Consider the following 25,573-nt stretch of genomic DNA (forward strand, 5'->3'; position numbering starts at 1 on the left):
TAGAGTAAGCACTGGAGCGGTGCAGAAGGCTTGCTTCAGGTGGTTGAAGGTTCGTTCCTCCACCAAGGTCCAGGTAATCCGTTTTGGTTTTCCACGGGTGAGGGATGTGAGGGGTGCGGCTATCTGACTATAATTCCTAATAAATCGATGATAGAAATTAGCGAAGCCCAGGAACCGTTGTAATTCCTTTAACGTCCGAGGAGGTGGCCACTCCGTGATGGCTGTGATTTTCTGCTCGTCCATGGCTACCTCACCAGGTTGGATAGCATATCCTAGAAACTTTACCTTGGTTTGGTGGAATTCACATTTCTCACCCTTGGCGTAGAGGTGGTGTTCCCGGAGACGTTGTAGAACCAGTCTCACATGTCAGATATGGTCCTGTTTAGAGGGGGAGTAAATGAGGATATCATCTATGTAGATTACAACGAACTTATCCAACATGTCATGGAACACCCTATTCATGAACGATTGGAAAATTGAGGGGCTATTAGCCAAGCCATAAGGCATCACCCGATATTCATATTGACCCCTACTGGTGATGAAGGATGTCTTCCACTCGTCCCCTTCCCGGATTCTTACCAGGATGTAAGCACTACGCAAATCCAGCTTTGTGATGCAGCTGTTCTAATGCAGACGGGATTAAAGGGAGAGGTTCTCTTCTTTTCACTGAAATGGCGTTTAATGCCCGATAATCAACCACTGGCCATAGGCCCCCATCCTTCTTCTTAATGAAGAAGAAGCCGGCTGTTACCGGTGATGTAGAGGGCTGGAGGATCCCCTGTCTCAGTCCCTCATGGATGTATGTGTCCAAGGACTCTTGCTCCTGCTGGGAGACAGGGTACAATCTACCTCGCAGTAACTGAGCCCCTTCCCAGAGATCAATCGCACAATCACAATCGCGGTGGGGAGGAAGGCTGAAAGCCTTCTCTTTGCTGAAGACATTCCTGAAGTCACAATACTCCTCAGGAACGAGGTCGAGGTTCTCAGGTTCTGGGCTCTCCACACCTGTAGCTCTGCAGGGGAGAGACATACATTCTCGACGACATCTCTCTGACCAGGCTGTTATTTCCCCTGTATGCCAGTCTAAGCAGGGATTGTGTCTCCGTAACCAGGGAAGTCCTAGAATCAGCGGATCCTTAGCCTGGGGTAACACAAAAACCTCCATTTCCCCCATATGAAGGGTTCCCACCTGCATCTCAAAGGGGTGAGTACGATGATGTATGGTACCCTCCAGCATACGTTCACCGGTCACTCCATATACCATAAGGGGATATTCCAGCCTTTGAAGGGGTACCTGCAACTGGCGTGCCAGGTCAGCCCCCATAAAGTTCCCTGCTGCCCCACTGTCAATGAGTGCCCTCACCTCACATTTTCTCCAATTCCACCTCAGAACCACAAGCACAGTGAATTGAGTGAGAGGGGAATCAGGCAAGGAAAAAACGCCTACCTGAATTGGGGTCTCATCACGGTGGGGTCGGACAGGACATGCAGGAAGGGCATGGCCAGCTACCCCACAATAGAGGCATAATCCTCCTCGTGTTCTTCTCCTGCGTTCCTCAGAGGTAAGTGGTGATCTGTCAATCTGCATGGACTCAGGTGCTTCTGTACTGGGTAAAGTGCGCACGTCATGAGCCTGATGTCTGTGTCTTCTGCGATCTCTCACGGTGTTGTCCAGTCGTACAGCTTGGCGCACCAACTCTTCGAATGATGGGGCTTCTCCTATCACTGCGAGCTCATTTTGCAGGTCCGGATTGAGAGCTCGTAAAAAGATAGTCTGCAGGCAGTCATCCGGCCAGCGGAGGGCGGCAGCAATTGTGCGGAACTCCAAGGAGAACTCCGCTGCAGTTCGATTACCTTGCCGACAATCTAGCAGGCGCATCCCTGGTCGTCTTCCTACTGCAGGGTGATCGAACACTTCCATCAATGCCCGATGAAATTCCCTTCCAGAACTTAATAAGGGACTGCGGTCGGCCCACAGTGCTGTCGCCCATTCGCGAGCTCTTCCTGTCAGAAGGGAGCTAGTAAAACGGACTTCCGCCCCTGGAGCGGTAAAAATTTCGGGGTGCTCCTCCACATATATGCCCACCTGCATCAGAAATCCTCGGCACTGGTCGGGGTTTCCATCATACCGCTCCAGTAAGGCTATAGGTAAAGGAGCGGCGGGGCAAGGCGGAGACGCCGGGAGCGGAACTTGAGCAGCTTGAGACTCCAGGTTCCTCGCTGGATCCATTCTGCGGACGGCGAAGTATTCTGTCACACCGAGCGGGGAAAAGAGGTATGGATCCAGAAATGTGAGGAATCCAAGCTTTATTGAAGTTGACAACACACAGGTAAGGGCAAGCTGAAACAGGAGCCAGCTCCAGAAGGAGAGCGCAGCCCTCGGGGAGACCGGAGCGGCTGTACCCGGTAAGTCAGCTTCTTTAAGGGTAGTCCTCAGGCAGACGGGTTTGGAATTGGCAAGCAGGGATCGTTGTCGTCGTACGGGTGCGTGGGTCGTAATTCGGGAGGTCAGTCCAACGAAGAAGCACGGGACTGGATGACAAGAGGGAAGGAGGACAGGAGGCGCTGGGCTCAACGAGGTAGAAGGATCGGGAACGGGAACGGGACTGAGGAGGGAAGACACAGGAGGCAAGGGTTCAACCAAAGGCGAATAGGAAAGGTATGGGAGAGCGGGGAGACGGATGACAGAAAACTGCTCGGTATGGCGTCTTTTCATCAGCTCAATACTTCGCGATTAGTTGGAGTTTAGCTCTTCTCTTTTAAAGAAGAGCTAATCTTCAGGTACCGGGTTGCATCTGCTGGACCCCGCCCCCGTGGGCGTGACAATCCCCATTTGTGTCTCAAATTTTACTGTATTTGACTCTCCCTGCCGGCCCCTGGAGGATGGGCTCCCCCTTTGAGTCTGGTCCCTCCCAAGGTTTCTTCCTTCTCTGGAGTTTTTCTTTGCCACTGTCGCCTATGGCTTATTCACTGGGGGCTTTGGGTGGGGATGCTGTATAGCGCTTTGAGATGATGTAATGTTGTGATAATGCGCTATACAAAAATAAATTTGTTTGTTGTTTGTTTGTTTGTCATCTGGAGCCAAGACACCAAATCAAAATCCCTCCAACAAAACCCTAAATACATGCCACCAAAATGTCTTGGTATGCTAAAGCATTAAGAGTTCCCTTCTTTGGAACTAAGGGGCCTAGCCCAACCCCTGAATTAAAACTCCATACCATTACCCATCCTCCACCAAACTCTACAGTTGGCACAATGCAGTCAAGCAGATAACATTTTCCTGGCATCTGCCAGACCCAGACTCATCCATCAGACTGCAAGACAGAGAAGTGTGATTTGTCACTCCACAGAACCTGTTTCCACCGCTCCACAGTCTAGTGGTGGTGTGCTTTACACCACTCTGTCTGACACTTGGCATTGCATTTCATGATGTGAGGGTGTATGCAGCTGCTTGTTAATGGAAGACCATTCCATGAAGCTCCTGCCGCACAGTTGTTATAGTGGGATTAAGGCAAGAGTTTGGAAATCTGCTGTTACTGAATCAACAGAGCATTGCTGACTTTTGGTCCTTGGCGACCCTGCACTGTTACTTCATGTGGTCTGCCATTTTGTGGCTGAGTTTCTGTTGTCCCTAAACGCTTCCACTTTGCATTAATATCACTTACAGTTGACCATGGAATATCTACGAAGGAAGACATTTCACAAACTCACATATTGCAAAGGTGGCATCCTATGACAGTACCATGCCTGAATTAACTGAACTCTTCAGAATGGCCCATTCTTTCACAAATGTTTGTAAACCTGAATGCATGGCTAGGTGCTTGAATTTATAGACCTTTGGCAATGTGTCTGAATGAAACACCAGAAACCAATGATTAGGAGGTGTGTCCTAATAATTTTTTCCATATTGTGTGTGTGTGTGTGTGGGTTTGCATAGATCACATTTCATTTAAAGACCAAAATGTCCCCAAAGTGTGGTAAAACCTGAAACTTCCTTAACTTCGGGGACATTTTCAGGTCCCCATTTGGATAACCTCAATTTTATAAAACATCTGTGAATGCAATCAAAGAAGTTTGGTTACTTATGGTTAAAGGTGTCATGATTGGGATTAGGGTTTTCCCATAGAAATAAATGAAAGGTCCCCATTTATATAGGTATACCAACGTACACTCACCTAAAGGATTATTAGAAACACCATACTAATACGGTGTTTGACCCCCTTTCGCCTTCAGAACTGCCTTAATTCTACGTGGCATTGATTCAACAAGGTGCTGAAAGCATTCTTTAGAAATGTTGGCCCATATTGATAGGATAGCATCTTGCAGTTGATGGAGATTTGTGGGATGCACATCCAGGGCACGAAGCTCCCGTTCCACCACATCCCAAAGATGCTCTATTGGGTTGAGATCTGGTGACTGTGGGGGCCATTTTAGTACAGTGAACTCATTGTCATGTTCAAGAAACCAATTTGAAATGATTCGAGCTTTGTGACATGGTGCATTATTCTGCTGGAAGTAGTCATCAGAGGATGGGTACATGGTGGTCATAAAGGGATGGACATGGTCAGAAACAATGCTCAGGTAGGCCGTGGCATTTAAACGATGCCCAATTGGCACTAAGGGGCCTAAAGTGTGCCAGGAAAACATCCCCCACACCATTACACCACCACCACCAGCCTGCACAGCAAGGTTATTATCGTCAACGAAAACGAACGAAATAACGAAAACTAGAATTGAAAAAACATTTTCGTTAACTGAAATAAATAAAAAACGACAATTAAAAGAATAACCGATAACTAACTATAACTGTATTGTGCGTTGACAAAACTAACTAAAACGTACTGAAATTATAGATGAAATGTCCTTCGTTTTCGTCTTTGTCAATTTATTTATAAATCGATTTATTTCGCTCTAGCAGTTTTACGTGAGCTGGCAGCACCGTACGGCACCTCTCTGTCCGTCACTTCTTGTTTACAGTCGGCTTTTGCTCACCGTGTTACCTGGAAAAATGGCGACGACAAAAGTTGGGAGAAGGCGGCAGAGTCCTATCTGGAATTTCTTTGACTATGACAGCGAGACAGTTAAGAGCAGGTGCATTGTAGAAACAGGTGACAAAATCTGAAAGTCCACTTGAGAAGCTCGCATAAGACGGCTAATCGCGAGTACCTTGACCAAGTAGCCTCTCTGATTAGCTCCCACGAAAGAGAAGCAACATCCCGGCCAGGTAGCACTGGGAAGGAGGGGACAACCATAATGAACTGCTTTCACCGACGACCAAACAGCTGCTGGTTAGTAAATACACAGGAACACCACAAGACTTCATTTCCTTTTTGTTTACAATATTGGACGTATGGTTAACATAGAAAAGCAAAGCACATCAGCATCAAGCCCCCGGGGGAGACCCAGGACACGCTGGAGAGACTATATATATATATGTCTCGGTTGGGCTGGGAACGCCTCGGGATTTCCCCAGTGGAGCTGGAGGAAGTGGCCGGAGAGAGGGAAGTCTGGGTTTCCATGCTGAGACAATCCTGTTGTGCAATGGTTCTTGAGTTTGTTAATGTTTTTCTCAGATTGAGCTCCCTGAGACTCCTGGCTGTCAAGAAATGTGACGTGTGCCTCGTGAATGGGTTTATATTCTTATGTTCATGTGTGTCTTTAGTCTATTGGCTATTTTGATTTGTACCAGGCACACTACCTGTATCCAACATCAGAAGCAGTATCACACACATTTTGCACATAAGCTGCTATCTTGTAGAGTGTTGGTTGTTGTGGATGGTTGGTTGTTCAAAAGTAACTGAATACACTTTTTGAAATGGTTTCCTTTGTTGAGTTTTATTACACAATACTTACTGATCTTTTTTAATCCTGCACCTGACAAATAACCCAAAGTATGAAAAAATGAAAACTAATACTAAAACTAATAAAAACTAAACTAAAACTAAGCATTTAGAAAAAATTAAAACTAACTAAAACTAGCAAACCTGCTCTAAAAACTAATTAAAACTAACTAAATTAGAGGGAAAAAGGTCAAAACTAAATAAAACTAAACTATAATGAAAAATCCAAAACTATTATAACCTTGCTGCACAGTGGTAACAAGGCATGATGGATCCATGTTCTCATTCTGTTTATGCCAAATTCTGACTCTACCATTTGAATGTCTCAACAGAAATCGAGACTCATCAGACCAGGCAACATTTTTCCAGTCTTAAACTGTCCAATTTTGGTGAGCTCGTGCAAATTGTAGCCTCTTTTTCCTATTTGTAGTGGAGATGAGTGGTACCTGGTGGGGTCTTCTGCTGTTGTAGCCCATCCGCCTCAAGGTTGTGCGTGTTGTGGCTTCACAAATGCTTTGCTGCATACCACGGTTGTAACGAGTGGTTATTTCAGTCAAAGTTGCTCTTCTATCAGCTTGAATCAGTCGGCGCATTCTCCTCTGACCTCTAGCATCAACAAGGCATTTTCGCCCACAGGACTGCCGCATACTGGATGTTTTTCCCTTTGCACACCACTCTTTGTAAACCCTAGAAATGGTTGTGCATGAAAATCCCAGTAACTGAGCAGATTGTGAAATACTCAGACCGGCCCGTCTGGCACCAACAACCATGCCACGCTCAAAATTGCTTAAATCACCTTTCTTTCCCATTCTGACATTCAGTTTGGAGTTCAGGAGATTGTCTTGACCAGGACCACACCCCTAAATGCATTGAAGCAACTGCCATGTGATTGGTTGATTAGATTATTGCATTAATGAGAAATTTAACAGGTGTTCCTAATAATCCTTTAGGTGAGTGTATATATATGTGTGTGTGTGTGTGTGTGTGTGCGTGTGTGTGTGCGGGTGCTGTCTGAGGTACTGTATCAAGTATAGTCCATCTGTCCATAAGCTGTGGGTCTTAGAGGTGCTGCTGTGACACTGCTTGGTGGGACTCAATTTGCAGCCACCACTTGCTAGACAATAATGTAAGGACACTTAACTCCTGCATGTCAAGACTTATCCAGCCAACCAGGGGGACTAAGGGTTACATTCATGCAGAGATTGTGGACATCCTTCCTGACCTGCAACCCAACCTGAAAGTCCTGATACCAATCAAACTTTCCTGTTTTTGCAAAGAGGCTGACTGCAGCATTTTGTTATGAGTCTTGGAGTCCCACAGCTTCACAAAGTTCCACATGACACAAATTTTGTTAGTGAATTTTGTTCCTCCATTCTGGATCTTGCTTCTTGTATTTGTCCTTTTGTATGGGTTCATGTCTCATCGTCCAAGACGTTTCACTTTGGTAGAGGAGGAAAGGAGATGTCCCCCTGCTGTGGCTCATTGAGGGCAGATGAAAGACAGAAAGAGGTTTACCTCATTCTCAATCACTATGGAAGCTGGATGAATGTCTTCAGGGGAGTAGTGGCAGGATGTCATCTGCCAGACATCTATCAGGACAACAGGCAGCCCCTGGAACATGGCCCTGAGAGCACAGTCCAGCTGCCAGGTGAGCCAGTCACTGGCATAGATGTCTTTAAAGCCTGTGTTGGCCGACTTGATGATGACCAGGGTGCGAGGAGCCCTCTGCAGCAGAGACACCACTGACCTGCGGATGATGGCCAGACGGTTCACGTAAAAGGCCAGAGGGTATGTGGTGAAGTGCGCCCAAGCATCAAATGCGATGACCATGTGCTCCCCTCCAGCCAGGTTGTCAATCTCATTAGCAATGTAGTGCAGATCAGCCATGGGGGTCTTGTTGGTGCGCAGAGGCAGCCCATGTGCACGGCAGGTGATGAGAGTGCCTGACGCAGTGTCCACTATCATCAGAGGGCCTGACCTTCCAGAGGCGTGAAGGTTCAGAGGCTTCAAGGCTGTGGGAAAGTGAAGTGGTCAGTCTCTGTGACAGCATATTATGCATCTTAATATGTGCCTAGATACGATATTTCAATTCAGTTTTTGACATTCAAATTCAATTTTTCAGTTGAGTGGAGGGTATTTGTATAAGGTCCTGTCCACACGGAGACGCGTTTCGCTGTATACGTAGAAATTTTTTATCGTATTGGCGTTTCGTCCACACGGATCCGGCGTTTTAGGAGACTGAAACCGCTATTTTTTGAAACCGGGTCCCAAAGTGGATAAATCTGAAAACGACACCCTTGCGGTTTCGTGTTTACAGCCAATCCGTATATTTTGTGATGTCATCACGTCACGTGTCGGCAGCAACAACAATAATGGCGGACTACATGATTGTGTTCGTGTTGCTACAAAGCCTACTAGCTTTATTACAGCAAAATCTATTGCTTCTATGCAACTGTTATGAGCAACAAGCGATAATGGACAACACCATATGCCACATGCTCTTAGATCCACCGCGGAAGACAACCAGGAGAGCAACCAGGAGAAAATTTTGGATAAGACCAGGTAGAACTAGCAGTTGGTGGGACAACTTTGTCAATGGCGTTGTTGTGGAAGATGAATGGAGGGAGAATTTCCGCATGTCCAAAGCATCTCTCATCGCCCTGAGCGAGGAACTCAGTCCGTATATTGAAGGGCAAACAACAAACATGAGGGCACCAATTACTACACTCAAAAGGGTTGCGTTAACTCTGTATTATTTGAGCGACGAGGGACGGCTAAGGAAGACTGCTAACGCCTTCGGCGTGTCGCGACAGGCTGTGTCTGTTGTTGTCAGGCAAACGTGTAAAGCGATCGCTGTCCACCTGGGTCCAAAGTACATCAAGTTGCCTTTTACGGAGTCCGATGCCGAGGATCTGGTTTTGCGTTTCCATCGTGCTCATGGCATGCCACAGTGTTTGGGAGCGGTCGACGGCACACACATAGAAATCAAGCAGCCGTCTACCAACTCGATGGACTACATCAACAGGAAAGGCAAACATTCTCTCAATGTACAGGCGGTCTGTGATTATAAGTACAGATTTATGGATGTTGTGATAAAGTGGCCCGGGAGTATACACGATGCACGGGTTTTTGCTAATTCAAAGCTCAACCTGTACTTTAAGACTGGCCAGATCCCTCCTCTGAAAAAAAAGATTGTGGACAACGAAGAGGACATACCAATTTATCTTCTTGGTGACCCAGCCTACCCTCTGCTGCCTTACTTGATGAAGGAATATGCAAACGGTGGCTCCACACCTCAAGAACAGTACTTTGGGTTAAGTTTGTGTAGGGCACGGATGGTCATTGAGTGTGCTTTTGGTCGTCTCAAAGCCAGATTTGCTGCACTGAAAAGGCCTATGGACATCAACTTGCAGGACCTGCCCTTTGTCATTTACGCTTGCTTTGTTCTCCACAATTTTTGTGAAAACTGTAAGGAGACTGTGGCTGAACACACTGTGTTGGGAACGATGCAAGGTGATAAAGACTTACAGCCTCCTACACAATGCAACAACTACCTCACAGACTGTAATGAAGGAGAGGGAAAGAGAGTGAGGAGAGTACTCACAAAGTACCTTGACCCTTAAATGCTGGCCATCAAGTTTTTTTTTTCCTATTTTGGTCAGGTTTTTTTAAGTATTTACACTATTTACATTTGGAAAATGTACTAATGATTATTTTGAAAGTGTTGTGTTGAATATGTCTAGTGAAAATAAATGACTGCAAAAATTCCAGAACTTTTTTTATTGGAAAATAAATATTTAGGTCAAAGAACCATTTAAAAAAAAAACAGGTAATATTGAACAGGTATAAAGTGCAACAGTGCACAAAACACAATAACTATATACAACTACAGGTAGAATAAACTCACAAAACAGGTCAAACTGTATAAAGTGCAACCGTGCACAGAACTGACGTGCAGTGAAAACAATATACAATCAAGAATTATATAGTGCAACAGGGCAGTCACTCTGTGTCATCTTGCAGCAGTGCACGTCTGTATGAAAATGATGTTTGCTGATGTGGGGTGACATGTGGTGTAGGTGTGTAGCATTCAGGGCGGTACTGTCGAGGTTGGTTTGCTGGTTTATCAGGCAGAGGTGTGTGCAGGAAGGCTGGTGTAGTAGGGTGTGGTGTTGTGTTCATGAATGATGGTGGGTGCCCTTGGAATTGACCACTGCTGCTGTGGGTGGGTGTAAATTGACGTTGGAATAATTCCCTCATGAAGGAAAAACACTCCTGAATGGTGCTGGTAATGTTAGCAATGTTTGTATTTATCTGCAGCATGTTGTCGGAGTTGCGTCTAGAAGAGTGCTCCATCAACTCCAACATCCTCCTCTTTATTTTAAGGTCCTCCTCTGCCGGATCGGTGGGAACCTTCCTCTTCAGCCTGTCTCCTCTATGGCTGTTCAACTTTGCCTTAAATAAAGCAGAGAAAATGTGCATTATTACTATGCAAAATAAGTTCAGAAAGCTATGTGAATAATGCACTAAACCAACACACCTACACAAAGAACATGCATCCATCCTAACTATACTGAAAAAAAAACTAATTCATTGAATTTACTAAATGTTATGGTAAGTCGTTGCACACAATTGATTTTACCTACTTTTAAACAAATGCATTAATTGAACTAAAATTAAAGGAATAGTTCACCTCAAAGTTGATTGTGTCATCATATACTACATACAATACTGTATCATATGTAAATGGACTGCATTTATACAGCGCTTTCAACAGACCTATGGCCAACAAAGCGCTTTACATAGTGCCTAACACATTCATACTCGCTAAGCTTGAAATCATAAACCTGGAGCCAATTTTACCTGGAGCAAATCCCGGCGCTGCTTTACAACCGCAGATGTAAGACAGTCGAAGGATTCAGTGGAGTTTGGAGCATCGGAAGACAGCTCCACTGTCGATGTAGACGACTCTTCCAGGTCACCCGTCTCGATGCCGGCATCGATGGAGCGTGTAGCAGGCGAACCACCCCAGATCTCCTCGCAAAGCTCATAAAATATGAGTACTACCCGTCCTTGACCACTTCGACGCCCTGTGTCCACCGCATGCCTGTATTTGCTGCGTATATTTTTCAACTTTGCGGTGACTTGGGCTTTTGAGACCATGGTAGCATCGTGAGGGAAATCCTTATTGGTTAGCTTCCTTGGATACTGTGCCTGAAATGCGTCCATTATATCACTATATTTGGAGTGACACGACTCCCAGTCCACGTTTTCTTGGAGCTTAGTGGACTTGTAGTCGAGTGTGACTCTGAGTAGAAGTTCGACTTCGTCGTCAGTCCACACGAAAGACTCCACTCTTGCTCTTGAAGTTGTTGCGTTCGCCATCTTCGTCTTCTTCTTCTTGGTTCGTATACAGCGCGCAAGGTTATGCGCATGCTCAAAGTCTTCTTCTCCATGTATAGTGTATCTCTATGGCAGAATTACAGCGCCCCATACTGGTCTGGCATATATACTACACCGTTTTCAGTGGTTTCGTTTGTACGCAGATATTTCTTGAGACTACGCCGTGTTTACGCAATTTTTTTTTAGAACGAGGAAAAAAAATGATCGGATAGGGAACGCACCGGCTTCGTGTGGTCGGAGCCTAAGAAATAATAATCTGTATAAATCTGGATAAATTGGAACATTTACTGAAATGTGTGGTTGCCATTCTAGAGTTATGTTATAAATTTTACCACATTCAAAATGACCCTTGTAAGGGAGCAGCAGGAGTTACCAATAGAAATTAAGAAATTTCATGTATTGTAGGAATCTACATTCTCGTAAGAACTGCTTTTTCTGTTGGTGGAAATGCTGATCTGCTCTATAAATATATGTTCCAGAGGAAAACTGGACTCTTACTGGGCACAGCTTTCCCCAGATACTCGAACCACTGCCGCAGGGTGGAGTCTCCCATCATGTGTATCTGCTTGCCGGTGAGGCAGCGAATCACATCTGATTTGGAGAAGGTCCGTGTGCAACACACCAATGACGTCCAGTGGTCCTTGAAGAAGAACCCTGAAGGTACTGGTGTCTTCAGACCTGACACACATTTTTTGGTTTCACCTGTGACAGAAAGACAGAAAATGGACGCTGAGGAACATTTTTGTACCATTGAGATGAATTAATGTCATTTGTACCTTGGGGAACAAAACTGGAGCAGTGCTGTACACTTTTTTCTGACGATGCCTTTTTTGAGTCTGTCTTGGATTGTAGTTTGTCTCACCAAACATGTTTGCCAAGGGAGGCTCAACCAGGAGATCCAGACAACATACAGTACTGTGGAAAAGTCCTAGGCAGTCAAAGGAAATGTTTAAAACTATTTATCTGGGTAGTATGTGTATATTTGCTCAGTCAAAAAGCACAATTTAATATTAGAACATATGCTGATTATGAGCAACACAATAAAATCTCATGTTCTTCAAAAGGTTACTGATATCTTGCTGGATGACTAGATGAATACCATTTTGGTTCCTAAACCTCTCCTCAGGGGCACCTCAGACATTTAATGTATTTGTTAGATTTCACCACAAGCTCATTTAATACATTAATTAAACTAGTTTAAAGAAATCACTGAGGCATAGGTTATCCATATTGTAAGAGTGTAAGACTGTAAGATTTCCTTTATTGGGATTTTATCATGCACCTTAGTACGATTAAGAGTGAAATACCGTTCCTCCTAGACCAACAGCATAAATAGATAAATGAAAATTAAAAACATAAGAAGCATTAAAAAACAACATGCACAATACACACAATACACCTACAGCCCGTATCCATGGTGATCCATGGTGCATTTGGAGGGAGTAGCAGCATGAAAAAAATCTTTTTCAGTAACAAATCTTTTATAGTGTGTTGAAGGATGTAACAGCTAGTGGTCTACTCAAAGAATACAAGGGTATATTGGATGGTTGGAGGTTTGGAAATGACTAAGGGCTGACACACTTTGACAGATGTAATATCACAGTTTTATATCAACATGAAGACTATTTAAACAATTTTCTGTGACTACCTAAGACAGGGATTGGCAACCTTTTTAAAGCAAAGAGCCATTTAATCCTAAATTTTTGACTCTAGATTTACAAAGGTGCAATGGGTAGAGAACGGGGTTTGAGATACGATTGTTTTATGCAATATGGATATATATGTATTTAACACAAATACAAAACTTCAAGTACGTACAGAAAATAAAGAAAATCAATTTTATGAGACTTGTGACACTGCATTTCCACACAGAGCTGTTTCATGTTCAGTGAGAAGCATGTGCTGATTATAACACATTGCTGCACCCACCACACAACAAACCAGCTGAGGAAGTGTGAGTTTTTTCTGCTGGTTGAAATGCCAATCTTGCCACCAACCCCTAGACTTTCCTTTTAAGTTGAAGAACCTGCTTACAAGGCTGAATCATATGTGTGTGTGTGTGTGTATATATATATATTACAAAAATCACATACTTACACAATAGGTACTATATTTTATTAGAAGCCTACTACTTGACCGTACAGTATGTCTGCATGAGAACAGTATGCATATTACTTGACCTGGATGTTTTGCAATGACATAGCAAAAGTTAAAAACTGTTAAAGACTATCACCAAAAATTAATGAATACTCGAGTCAACTTAAGCAACTGGATGGTGTTTTCTACTTAAATTTGTACCAAGAAGTCAATTGACAGCATGCCAGGGCGAATTGCAGAGGTAAAGGGACAACACTGCAAATATTGACTTAATATAAACTTAATGTAATTTTCAATAAAAGCCTTTAACTTAATGTAATGCTTGTAATTATCCTTCAGTATACCATAGAAACATCTGACAAAAAGATTTACACTGAAGCAGCAAACTTTGTGTAAACCAGTACTTGTGTATTTCTCAAAACTTTTGAAAAACCTTTTAGCCTGTTCTAACAATATACATATTGTTTATGTTGGCCCTCTAAGTCCTTTTACATGTGCATATATGTATTGTTTTTGCATATTTAACTGTTTGTGTGTGTTATGATTTGTAAGGAGTCTCCATGCAGTAGCTTTTCCTGTGGGTTTTCAGATGGATAGGGCTGACAGTGGTACTTGTATGACTGTATGAAGTACTCTTCCATCATGGTACAGAAAATGACACTTGAACAGGAAATGGGAAGATGGGAAAAAGAGAGACATTTTCTCTCAATGACAAATATGGACTCATCAAAGCTTATGATAAACTGTCAAAAATGAGCCAAAGAGATATAGTAGCGAAACTAAAATATGCTATATTTTATATACAGTACTGTAATGTATTTGAATTAGCTGTACTGTATTTTGAAAGACTCAATAAAATTCAGTAAATATTGACGCTGTCCGTTTTGTTACCTTAAACTCATGTAATTAATATACAAATATCAATTAGATGATAATCTGCCTGAAACATAAGGAAAAAGAAAAAAATCATTTATAATGATCTTTCGCTTATAGTGATCAATTTCACACGATCATTATAAGTGGTTTCCACTGTAGCTGAAATATATTTACCCCACGTATGCATATATTTTTGTCCTTTATCAAACATCCTGTATGACATTCATTCATATACAGCGATCTTTCCCAACTCAGCCATCCAAGCCATCTGTCTGACAGCTAAACCTTGGCTGAAATTGGGTCATGCAACAGGTCAATGAGCCCACGCACACCAGCAAATCTACAACAGGATGGCTGAAAAAGAAAAGAATCAAGGTGTTGCAATTACCCAGTCAACGTCCAGACCACAACTCAATTGAAATGTGGTGGGACTTTGAGAGAGCTGTGCGTAAAGAAATACCTGCAAACTTCAATGAACTGAAGCAATTTTGTAAATGAGAGTGGGCCAGAATACCTGCACAATGATGTGAGACACTGATAAAGTCATACAGAAAACAATTACTTCAAGTTATTGGATGTACTTATTCTTTAACACATGACATCTCCATTTTGACTTCATTTCTGTTAAATAAATAATGACACAGTAGAATCTATTGTGCATTGTTTTACACCTGAGGTTAGATTGAATAATTTTAGAACCTGGTAGGGAACAGTTTTTTAAAATTATGTCCTGGTAGGTAAAACTATGCTTTCTTTTTCACATGACTGTATATAAATGTAACCAGTATGGCATATTACATATAGTATGGTATGTTATCGGACAAATGATAAATGAACTCTCCATTCCTTGCTAGTCCCTGTGTGCTCCGTCTCACTACCTCTTCACCTATTTAAAACACAAAGTGTCCATATTGTATTCAAGTCCACCTTATCTGAGTCCGAGTCAAGTCCGAGAGTGGGGAACAATAAGTAGGAGGAAAAGAACACTTACGAATATCAGTATGTTGAGCAAACACATTGATGACTGGGCTGCTTCCTGGAAGGACAATGTTTGTATTATCCCTGCAGAAATACACAATGCATTATTTTAAAAATAATATCATTGGTATGTATGACAAAATATGAAATAAACATAAATAACTCAATCACCAGAAAAATACATTTCATTTTCTATTAGAAATTAACACCACAAACCAAACGGAGCTCCCTCCACCATGCAAGAAGTGTCATTCTAGCTGGTTCTCTTATGTGGTTCCCTGATGGTGGAATAAGCTGCCAAACCACATCTGGTATTCAAACCCCCTTTCCACCTTCAAGAAATCCTCCATACCCATCTGTTCCATGAACGTTCCATGAATGTTCTTATGTTGCACTTCTGCTCCTTGAATAGTCTTATTAGGTTCTTGCTTTGTTGGAAGTTGTTGTGCAGCTCCTGCTCCAATGCGGTTTATACTTGTGCCTGGACATTCTTTGTAAGCTCAGCCTAGCTGCCTAGTTGACTCACTGATGGCCTGTATGTTCACAATGAGCGCTTCTCCTTATTTGAACATCACTTTGGACAAAAGTCTCTGCTAAATATGTAAAATGTAGATATTAGCACTGCAGCCTCATACATCAAAGGTTGTGGGTTCCTGTTTCCTCCTGCAAAAACATGCAGTTAAGCTGGCTTGCTGTCTCTAAAATTGCCCATATGTGTCTTCTGCCTTGAGCCCTGGGATTCCTGGAAAACTACTTATGCACAGTAGATATACTACATATCATATTCTTATGTCATAGAAGTGAATTGAGAAAGAATACAGTGCTAAAGCACGAGGCATAATACAGCTGATGCCTGAAATGTACAGATCAAGCAAAATCAGTATCATGCCAAGTAACAGAGAACATTCAACTTTTAAAAAGGGGAATTTATGAATCTCTTTTGTGACAATATATATGTTGTGTATGTATCTGACTAAAAAAAAAAAGCTTCATATTCCCACGGTCAATATGGGACAATGTTCTGATATTTTACTTCATAATACTGACTGATAAGAAACTGAAAATATGAATACGTTGGATGTTGAAGGGCCTGAAATTAGCACCAGGCCACCAGAAACAATATGGGTCAATTTTACCTTTTAACCAAGCATTTTCCTTGGTGACAACCTACTGCTACATTAATCACTGCATAAATAAGCATAACAAAGTATTATATTTCTTACTTGTGTTAAAAGTTAAAAGCATGGGAAGAAATGGTGCCCTTGCCTTTTAAGACATTACACATAATGGCTGGTTTATGAGAAATTTAATTTCAGGATTTGATGCTGCAATGACATCCCATAATACTACATCTGATTAGCACATGTATTACTTTTCTATGAATTTATGAGGAGAATTAAGCATCAGAATTACCACACTGATGTAAAACAATTGTGGGTCCATAGACATATTTTTTATGAAACATTGTTGGTTATTTTTCAATCTGTTTAAATCAAATAAAATAATGTTACTATTATTATTTTTCGTTGCCACTTTTTTTTTACCTGACAAATGAGCGAGGCATTGCAATACGAGTATTAGGTATATGCTTTGTCTGCCAAGCGTCACGTAATCACAACTGAGCCGATGGTTCTTCTCTCTCTCTCGCTGCGGGATTGTGTATAATCGTTTCCCATGGTCGGTCTCAGTCGGCGTGCCTCACTCATATAGTTAAAATTTAGTAGAAAAGCACCACCCAAATAAGGGCGTAGCAGTACGAGCGATGAATCTGTTTAACGACAATGCAATGTCCACATTTACGCAAAATCGAAAAGGAGACAAACGGAGCTGTCATTGGATAGGTTCCTTGTTAAAGTCGCACAAAAAGAAAAAGATTCCAGTGAGCCAACAGAAAGCAGTGATTCCTTTAGTTATATATAGGTAAAGTGCAGGTTAATTTGCTTTATGTATTTTTACTTTATATTTTGTATTAATCATTTTTATATGAATATTTTTCGGTTGTGGAATGAATCATCTGGGTTTCCATTATTTCTAAAGGGAAAATTTGCTTTGGTTTGGATTATGTTTCCGGACCGAATAATGCTCGCAATCCGAGGTTTTATTGTATATATATATATATATGTGTGTGTGTGTGTTTGTGTGTGTGTGTGTGTAAGATGGAGTTGCTGGACTGCATGTAAAAAGCAAGAACAGCCTCACCTGTCTAGGATCTTGGACTCATTTGTGGACAGTTGGGCTTGGTACCCCCCCATGCTGTGGTAGACCAGAGCACTGCAGGGCAGAGAGGTGGGTCGGCGGCAGAACCAGACCTCCCCGCTGCGAGGGTCACGGTATTCACAGCAGCAGCGGCTTCCATCCCCCACCAGCCGTGGGCTCTTCATGGCATTGCACACCACATTCTCCTTTATATCCCCATCCTCAAAGTATCCAGTGAAGAAGATCTTGTCTGGATCCCGCTCTCTATGCCGGCTCAATACCTGAACAGCTTCGCTGGAGTGAATCAGCCGGATAGAAACGTGGGCAGGGCCAGGCCAAAGGAGTGCAAAGCTGACTGAGTAGGTCCCATTGTCATGGTCTACCACAAGACCAAATGTACTAGCTTTGAGCTCTGTGTTGTATAACTTGGCTTGGAAGAAGTCCCCTCCATATGTTTTAGGAACTCCTCTGCCATTTCTTGCGACCACTGATACATTTACAAAGTCCCCTACAGTGTAGTTATCCTTCCAATTAAGCACAGTGAAGGTGCATTTGCGTGGGTCTGTGGCTTCAGTGGGGGTGGGGTTTTCTATGGTGGGTGAAGGCCACTTGAGCATCTCTAATAGGAATTCCCATTCTTCAGTACTGATTTTAGTGTTGGCCAAAGAATGAGTTGCATGAGGCAGCTGTGTGGGTTTTTGGGAGTTCTTAGTATACTGTGCCTGAGAATGATTGTGGGACATTGGCTTTAGCATTGTCCACTTCGTTGGGGTTCCGCTCTTCATTTGAAGGTACAGGTATATCTAGTAAACACATTAATAGGGATGAATGCAGATGTCACTCTCACCTTTTGAGTGTACACAAAACAATTGGCCTCATGGGTTAAAGGCAATCATAATTAATTAAATTAATACAGATAATAATCACTTAAAATATTACTTAAAATTCTATCTGTTATGTCCCCTGTGTGTCCCTGGTTCTGCAGGAGAAGCCATTTTATTGATTGATGGTTGCCTTTGAAATCATAGTGGACATTTCCATGGCCCATGACACAACCCAGAAGTGCCATATGAACTCTGTTGCTTTATAGAAAGCATCATAAAATCATAAATCATAAAAACAAATAAAAAAGTCATTGTCCTGCCCCGATTGTCCGCTCCTTCCATGTGCCACACCCCCTTGTTAACCCTGTGTGGATGTGTGTATGTAATAATTATGACAGGACTACACCCAGGAAGCCAAGTTGCTGGTCTAAATGCTGTTTTTAGGGATGCACATGGCCTCAGTATGTCTGCTGTGTCCAAATCTTTACATGCATTGATCACATTCCTATTGCACCACATACAATTTCCAACAGGAGGGGATGCCTTCATGACACTACAACTGGTTTTCATGCCATTGCAGACAAACTGGAATTTTAGGTGCAGTGTATGGAGCCCTCAACCCTATTCATACTCCTCTTGTATCCCAGCAGCCTCTTGTTTCCCATCTGCACCTGTCGAAAAGGACTCATGGCACTTGGACTAAATGTCCAGATGATATGCATCCATCAAGGGCTATTTACAGCCATTGTGGCCAAGTGGCCTGGGAGTACACATGATGTCTATATCTGGTCCAGCTCTGGAGTGTAGCAGATGGCAAAGTATAGTATTTTTGCTGGTGGCTGGTTATTGGGAGACAGCAGGTATTAGTAGTGAATATCTGCTGATTCCAATGTTGAATCCCCAAACTGTTAATGAGGAGAAGTGTAACACCACACCCCAAAGTGTTGTACAGCATGCTCTGGCCATGAGGAAGAGGGGATGCACAAGTCCCTGGAAGGTCTAAGATTTCCTCCTGAATGCTAATGTGCTGTTAGTGTTGTGTGTGCTATGCTTCACAACAGTGCAGCAATTAATTTATTCAAATCTATTTTTGGCCACCTCCTCAGCAAGTTGTTTTTGGATTGAGTGGGACATACCAGAAAACATAGCTGATGACTGAAATTGTGTGGCCAAGACAGTCAAATTTAGCTAATGTTTCTGTAAATTCCCTGTAATTCCCTTTATTTGCTGATTCACAGCTTTCGTCATGCCCCCTGAATGCCAGCTCCTGACGGCCAAGCAAGGAAGTCACATCAATTAGGTGGTTTATGAAGGTCCTGTTTTTTTTACTGTTTCATTATGTTTTGCCATCTGAATGCAAAGACCTTCATTGATTGCATGTTCAACCCTGACCCTGCCCAGACAGCTTAACTTTGCACATGAACTCACATGTTCTTTGCACTTTTCATGCCTTTTGTATGCCTTGTCAAAGTTACCCAGATCCCCAAAACCCACGTTTGACCAAAAAACACATCCCGTTCCCTGAGAAGGTTTAATCGAGAGGCATGGCCATTTTCTTTGTCACAGCACTTCCAGTCAGCCAGTTCACCTTGTCATACCAGGAGAGCTGAAAAGACCTGTTATTCTTTCCCTGATTTTTGCACCAAATCAATCTTGGGCGTTGGTCTGCCCTGCTGTTTAATTCTGAGTCTCTCCTCATAAGGAAGACTATTAAATGGAAGCAGGTCAACAATATTAGCACCGTCTGCCATTATGCACAGCTTGCTAGCTGGCTAGTTTCCCCTTCCATGAGCTACTTGAATTATATGAATGAACTAACTTTACAATGCTGATACAAGAAGCTATGGAAGCCCGTTTCCGCCAGGTAGTAAAAAAAATATAAGCCACGGAATCTCGCAATTGCGACTTAGTAAGTCAGAATTCTGACTTTATATCTCGCAATTGCGACTTAGGTAAGTCAGAATTCTGACTTCATATCTCGCAATTGCGACTTCGTAAGTCAGAATTCTGACTTTATATGTCGCAATTGCGACTTTATATCTTCAATTAAAAGGACCTGGATTTCACTTAAGCATCGGTGTCATTTTTGCTTTGACATGGTGGTTTAGCATTTTGATCTCATGGCGACTGATGCACACCCCTTTGTTTCCCAGATTGCTTTACGTACAAATTTTAATTAATTTCTGAATGTTTGAATTTAATAGCTCCGAAACAAAATGAGACAGCCATGTCCTATGCAGTGTGCATGGATCAGGGGAACCTGGGGGACAATAGACACCCCTTGGATTTTCAAGATCACGTTCTCTAAAACAGCTATTAATTAATACACTGTGTGCATATTACATGCCATAAGGGCAATGCACTAAAGGGTTAATTGCTCTGAAACAAAATGAGACAGTCATGTCCTATGAAGTGTGCCTTGATCAGTGGAGTCAGGGGGCAATGCACACCCCTTGGATTTTCAAGATCACTTTCTGTCTAACAGTTTAATTATTACATCATATCCATATTACATGCCATTGCTCCATTTCATACATATTGACAGTTAATTGATAACACAAATTAATCCATAAGTAAATTGTAAAGTGTGATTTAGGCAGTGCACCGTGGGACAAAGTAAATGCATCACAGCTGAATTGCTTGATTACGTGTTTCGTAATCGGTGTGCATCGTTGTATGTGTACTGGACAACACGATTCTGTCATTAAAAACGCCCCACCTTACTTCCGTGAAAAGTTATTAAAGCTAGAAACTTGTTTCGTGATACTAAGTCGCAATTGCAAGATATAAAGTCGCAATTGCGAGATATATAAAGTCGCAATTGCGAGATATAAAGTCAGAATTCTGACTTACTAAGTCGCAATTGCGAGATATAAAGTCGCAATTGCGAGATATAAAGTCGGAATTGTGACTTACTAAGTCGCAATTGCGAGATAAAAAGTCAGAATTCTGACTTACTAAGTCGCAATTGCGAGATATAAAGTCGGAATTCTGACTTACTAAGTCGCAATTGCGAGATATAAAGTCGGAATTGTGACTTACTAAGTCGCAATTGCGAGATTCCGTGGCTTATATTTTTTTTTACCACCTGGCGGAAACGGGCTTCCATAGTATGAGGATGTGCATAAGAGCTTCCTCACAGTAAAAGTGAACAAGAGTTGTGGACTAGATAACATCGGCGGGTGTATATTTAAAACCCGTGCAAGAGAACTGAGCACTACGGTGGCCGAGAGAGCTCAATACGCTGCAACTTCAAGAAAACACATGCAAACATAAAAAAAACACAACAAATTAAGAAAACGTCTCCATCAGTTTGACAACACAGGCGCTGCAAATACGGAAACGCGCTGCAAACACACGAACGCGCAGCAAACACAAAAAACGTGCTGCAAGCACAATAAAGCGCTGCAAATAGCAGGCACCACAACGGAAATGTTTCAGGGGGACCTCAAAAAGTGACGAACCCATCTGGGAGCTGATTATTTGTTCAGTGGCTTTTGGTCAGAGCAGAGGTGTTGTGCGTGAACTAAAAGGTGTTTTTTTTTTAACAACCTGATCATACGATTCATTGGTCTTTTGGATATTATTAGACTAATCTGACGAATCACACACTTAACTGTGGAACGTTATTAATTTAATTGCCAATAAATATCTAAATAAATATATGCAAATAAATGACAAAATTCTGCAGTGCTTCATTAATGGTTAAAATCAGGTCAAAAATTCATTATAGATTGATGGAAAAAATATATTTTACAATTTATTCAGACCCCTTAATAATAATGAACAACGGAATACAAATAAAGCATGCTACAATCGGTAACATTGTAATTTTATTTTTATTTTTTTCAGATCAAAATGTATTGTCCGTTCTGTGGCTTTCAGCGGCCAACTTTGCACAAATTTTGTAGCTCATGTTAGTTTTGTCGTGGAGAATGCCCCTAAACCTGCAGGTGAAGACCAGGTGTCATGCCAGGCTGTGCCCAGAGGTAATATGAACAAATAATCAGCTCCCAGATGGGTTCGTCACTTTTTGAGGTCCCCCTGAAACATTTCCGTTGTGGTGCCTGCTATTTGCAGCGCGTTTTTTGTGTTTGCTGCGCGTTCGTGTATTTGCAGCGCCTGTGTTGTCAAACTGATGGAGACGTTTTCTTAATTTGTTGTTTTTTTTATGTTTGCATGTGTTTTCTTGAAGTTGCAGCGCGTTGAGCTCTCTCGGCCACCGTAGGGCCCTCTGTTTTACTATATTTTTCTCTACAGGAGGAACACGTACCCGAGGTCTGGAAGTATGCTGTGGTCGTCACTGTTCCCACATCAAAATTCCCCACCTTCCACCTGTGTCCTGTTATTTCGGCTAGTCTTGTGTATATCAGTCCACGTCTTCCTCTGTGTTCGTTGATGTTGTGTGATGTGTTGCTCGTTTCCCTCTTAATAAAACCCCGTATGCCTGTATTTACAGCTCGAGTCGTCTGTCTGCTTGCTCGCCTGAAACGCGACGTGACAGTTTTAAGTTGGCTGTACGTTATGATGAATGATACGTGATAATTAGTGTCTATTTGTAACGTGTGTCTATGGATGAGGACTATTCACTGCAAATCAAATCTACCTACAGTACAAATAAAACTACCTGAACCGAAACCTGATGCTTGATTTACGAGAAAAAAAAAACACATGCAATAAATATATTTTACAAAATTGTAAGTTTTTTTTTTTTTTTTACAGTTTTCACCTAGGCAACCCCTACCCAGCTGTTAAAGGTTAAAATGGTTTAGTCTAAACTCCCGCTCCGAGGTGCGTTTCCCAAAAGCAGAGCAGCTAGAAAAGAGGTAACGTGAAGAGCAGCAAGGGGGGAAAGTATGGTATGGGTTTGTATGTGAATTGAAATCACTGAAGACCTCGTATAATAACCAACAGTTATCAATAAAGGATTATATGAAATGGTGGAATTTAATCGTCTCAAGATTATCTTGTTATTGGATTCTGCAAACTGCAAGTAGCTTGGATTTAAAAGAATAGCACAAATAGCAACTCTTATAACGAATCAGTCAATAGCATTTGTGTCAGTCGCAATTCTCAACCCACTGTGTTTGCTGTCAGAGCGTAAGAATGAGTAAGAAGTCCGTTAAAAACGGAGCCAGAGCTGGCATTTAATTGGAAAACACCATACAGTATACATTAGTTACCAGAAACTCAGAATCACTCAATTTATAAAAAGTGCTGGCAGAAAGTTCCATTTGACATGCTTAGTAGCGAGGTTCAATAAATAGGTTCACTTACGTGTATCTCTAGGAGAAGATCGTTATTTTATGTTTGTCATGTTTGGACTAGTGATTTTTAGGAAGTTATGTTTTTGTTAGAGAAGACGGTGCAGGAGAGTGCTGGGGCATCATAGTGGTGCAGCCATCAAGTGGACCCTGAGGTGAGTTCATTTTTCCACACTACACAGTGCATAGCCTGACATTCATGGAGGAATCTCGCGATTTGTGCATAATTATAATAATTACTCCAAATGCGTACATAATGCGGGACATTGCCGTACTTATATAGCCATATTAGTTAAGATGAATATCATTAAAAATAGAATGATAAATATCAATCTATATATTGTATTTGTAAAAACAATAGTTTACGGGGAAAAAACACAGAACCCAATGTTATTTAACCTATACGTATATAAATATACGTACATATATATATATTAATACACACACATGCAAGTGTGTGTGTATGTATATGTATAGCTAATTGTTTTATAGCTTATATAGCTTAAGAAGAACTTGAAGAATGACAATTCGTCCAAAACGTCCTATTTATTCTGAAAATAAACTTACAGAATTGCCCCCCCTCCCCAAAAAAATAATATTTCTGGCCCACCCTGTTACAGAGAGCTGGACCAGAGCTTGCACACACACGCCTTTATTTTTTCTTGCATGACATTTCAACTTTACACATTCTATAACACGATTGCTACACTTCAGGTTAATTAACGTTATTTCTTTCTTTGGTGACATTTAGCCCTAAAATTTTGAGCCTAATAACAAATATATACAGATTCTCACCTTTTATCAAGGCCATAATTATAATATATATTGGGGGGACATGTCGCTCCAATATTCAGATGGGCTCACAATGTCCCCCCTCCAATATATATTATAATTATGGCCTTGGCTACGGTCTTGCCTTTCATTTCATTTGTTTCAAGTTAGGGATGCTCCTTTTGACCGTTTAACCGTTAACCGAAATAATTAATTTTGACCGAATATTACTATCAGTTAAACGGTTTAAAATGTTTTTATATATATTTTAATTATTAGTAGTAGTATGAAGTTTTGTGGCATCTCAGCTGAAGATCGCTTTTCACGTTCTAAATACACTGGGTTTGAATCGGCGACTGTGATTACAGGCACACAGGCTTAGCCCACTGAGCCATGAACACAGGTACGAGCTTTGCTGCTGAAAATGGAAACATTGGCGCAAAGCTTCAGCGGCAGAGACGTATCCGTGTGCTATATTGTAGCCGATCGGTGTAAACACTACACAGACATGTGCTCTTGTTTTATTTCGGTTACAATGGGCGTATTCACATATTTCTTTATCCAATACTAACTGTCGGATTATCATGTTGTTATCATGCGAATAGCGCAATTTGCAAGTGGGAAGGCGATCAGAGCTGCTTCGAGACGCTGACGCTTAAGTCAGTCACTCTTGTTCTTTCTATTCGTATCACGAAGCTATAAAAATATATTTAGTTTCTACCTATATATATTATATTATATATATATAAGTAGACCGTCCAAGGTTTCTGAGGGTGTTTTTTAAATGTGTATATGATAAAACCTCGCAGAGTTATTTAAATGGTTTGGCGAAATTTCTGTCAGATCCCGCCGGCGGGACCACCGACCCCAGAGGAATTTAATATTCTAATCTAATCAGTTAACGGTTAATGTTCGGTTAACGAACGGCGGTTGTCGGTTGGGAAAATTAATCGAAATGAGCATCCCTATTTCAAGTCAGACATGCAGTCATGGAAAAAATTAAGAGACTACAGCACAATTTTTTGTTTCACTCATTTCTCAATTTGTCTGTGGGTGTATGTCTGTGAATAGGTGACTGCCCTGGGTTAGTGAATAGGCAACTGCTCCCCGTTACCCCAGTTGGGATTAAGCGGTTACGGTGATGGATGGATGGATGGATGGATGGATGTGAATAATATATGTATATTTTTGCAAAATGCAGCCTTATTCTTCTCTATTTCTAATTAATGAAAGGCATCTTCCTTGCTTTATGGAACTTCAGTCCTGCTTCTAGGAGCCTGATACGAACTGTCCTAGCAGTGCACTTCACACCCATGCCACTTAT

General features: G+C 41.9%; 1 protein-coding gene across 1 annotated transcript; it reads right to left on the minus strand.

Annotated features, from left to right (window-relative positions):
• Positions 1 to 6,836: 6,836 nt before the first annotated feature.
• On the minus strand, positions 6,837 to 18,196 carry LOC111835426 (NXPE family member 3-like). The gene is made up of 4 exons (XM_023795730.2): positions 17,394 to 18,196; positions 15,208 to 15,278; positions 11,742 to 11,945; positions 6,837 to 7,852 (listed from the first exon to the last, which is right to left on the minus strand). Exons 1-4 carry the CDS (start codon positions 18,173 to 18,175, stop codon positions 7,320 to 7,322), a joined length of 1,590 nt encoding a protein of 529 aa, XP_023651498.2. The 5' UTR covers positions 18,176 to 18,196; the 3' UTR covers positions 6,837 to 7,319.
• Positions 18,197 to 25,573: the final 7,377 nt, after the last annotated feature.

Source organism: Paramormyrops kingsleyae, chromosome 10 (assembly GCF_048594095.1).
Source record: "Paramormyrops kingsleyae isolate MSU_618 chromosome 10, PKINGS_0.4, whole genome shotgun sequence".
In the NCBI taxonomy this organism is placed as follows: Eukaryota; Metazoa; Chordata; class Actinopteri; order Osteoglossiformes; family Mormyridae; genus Paramormyrops; species Paramormyrops kingsleyae.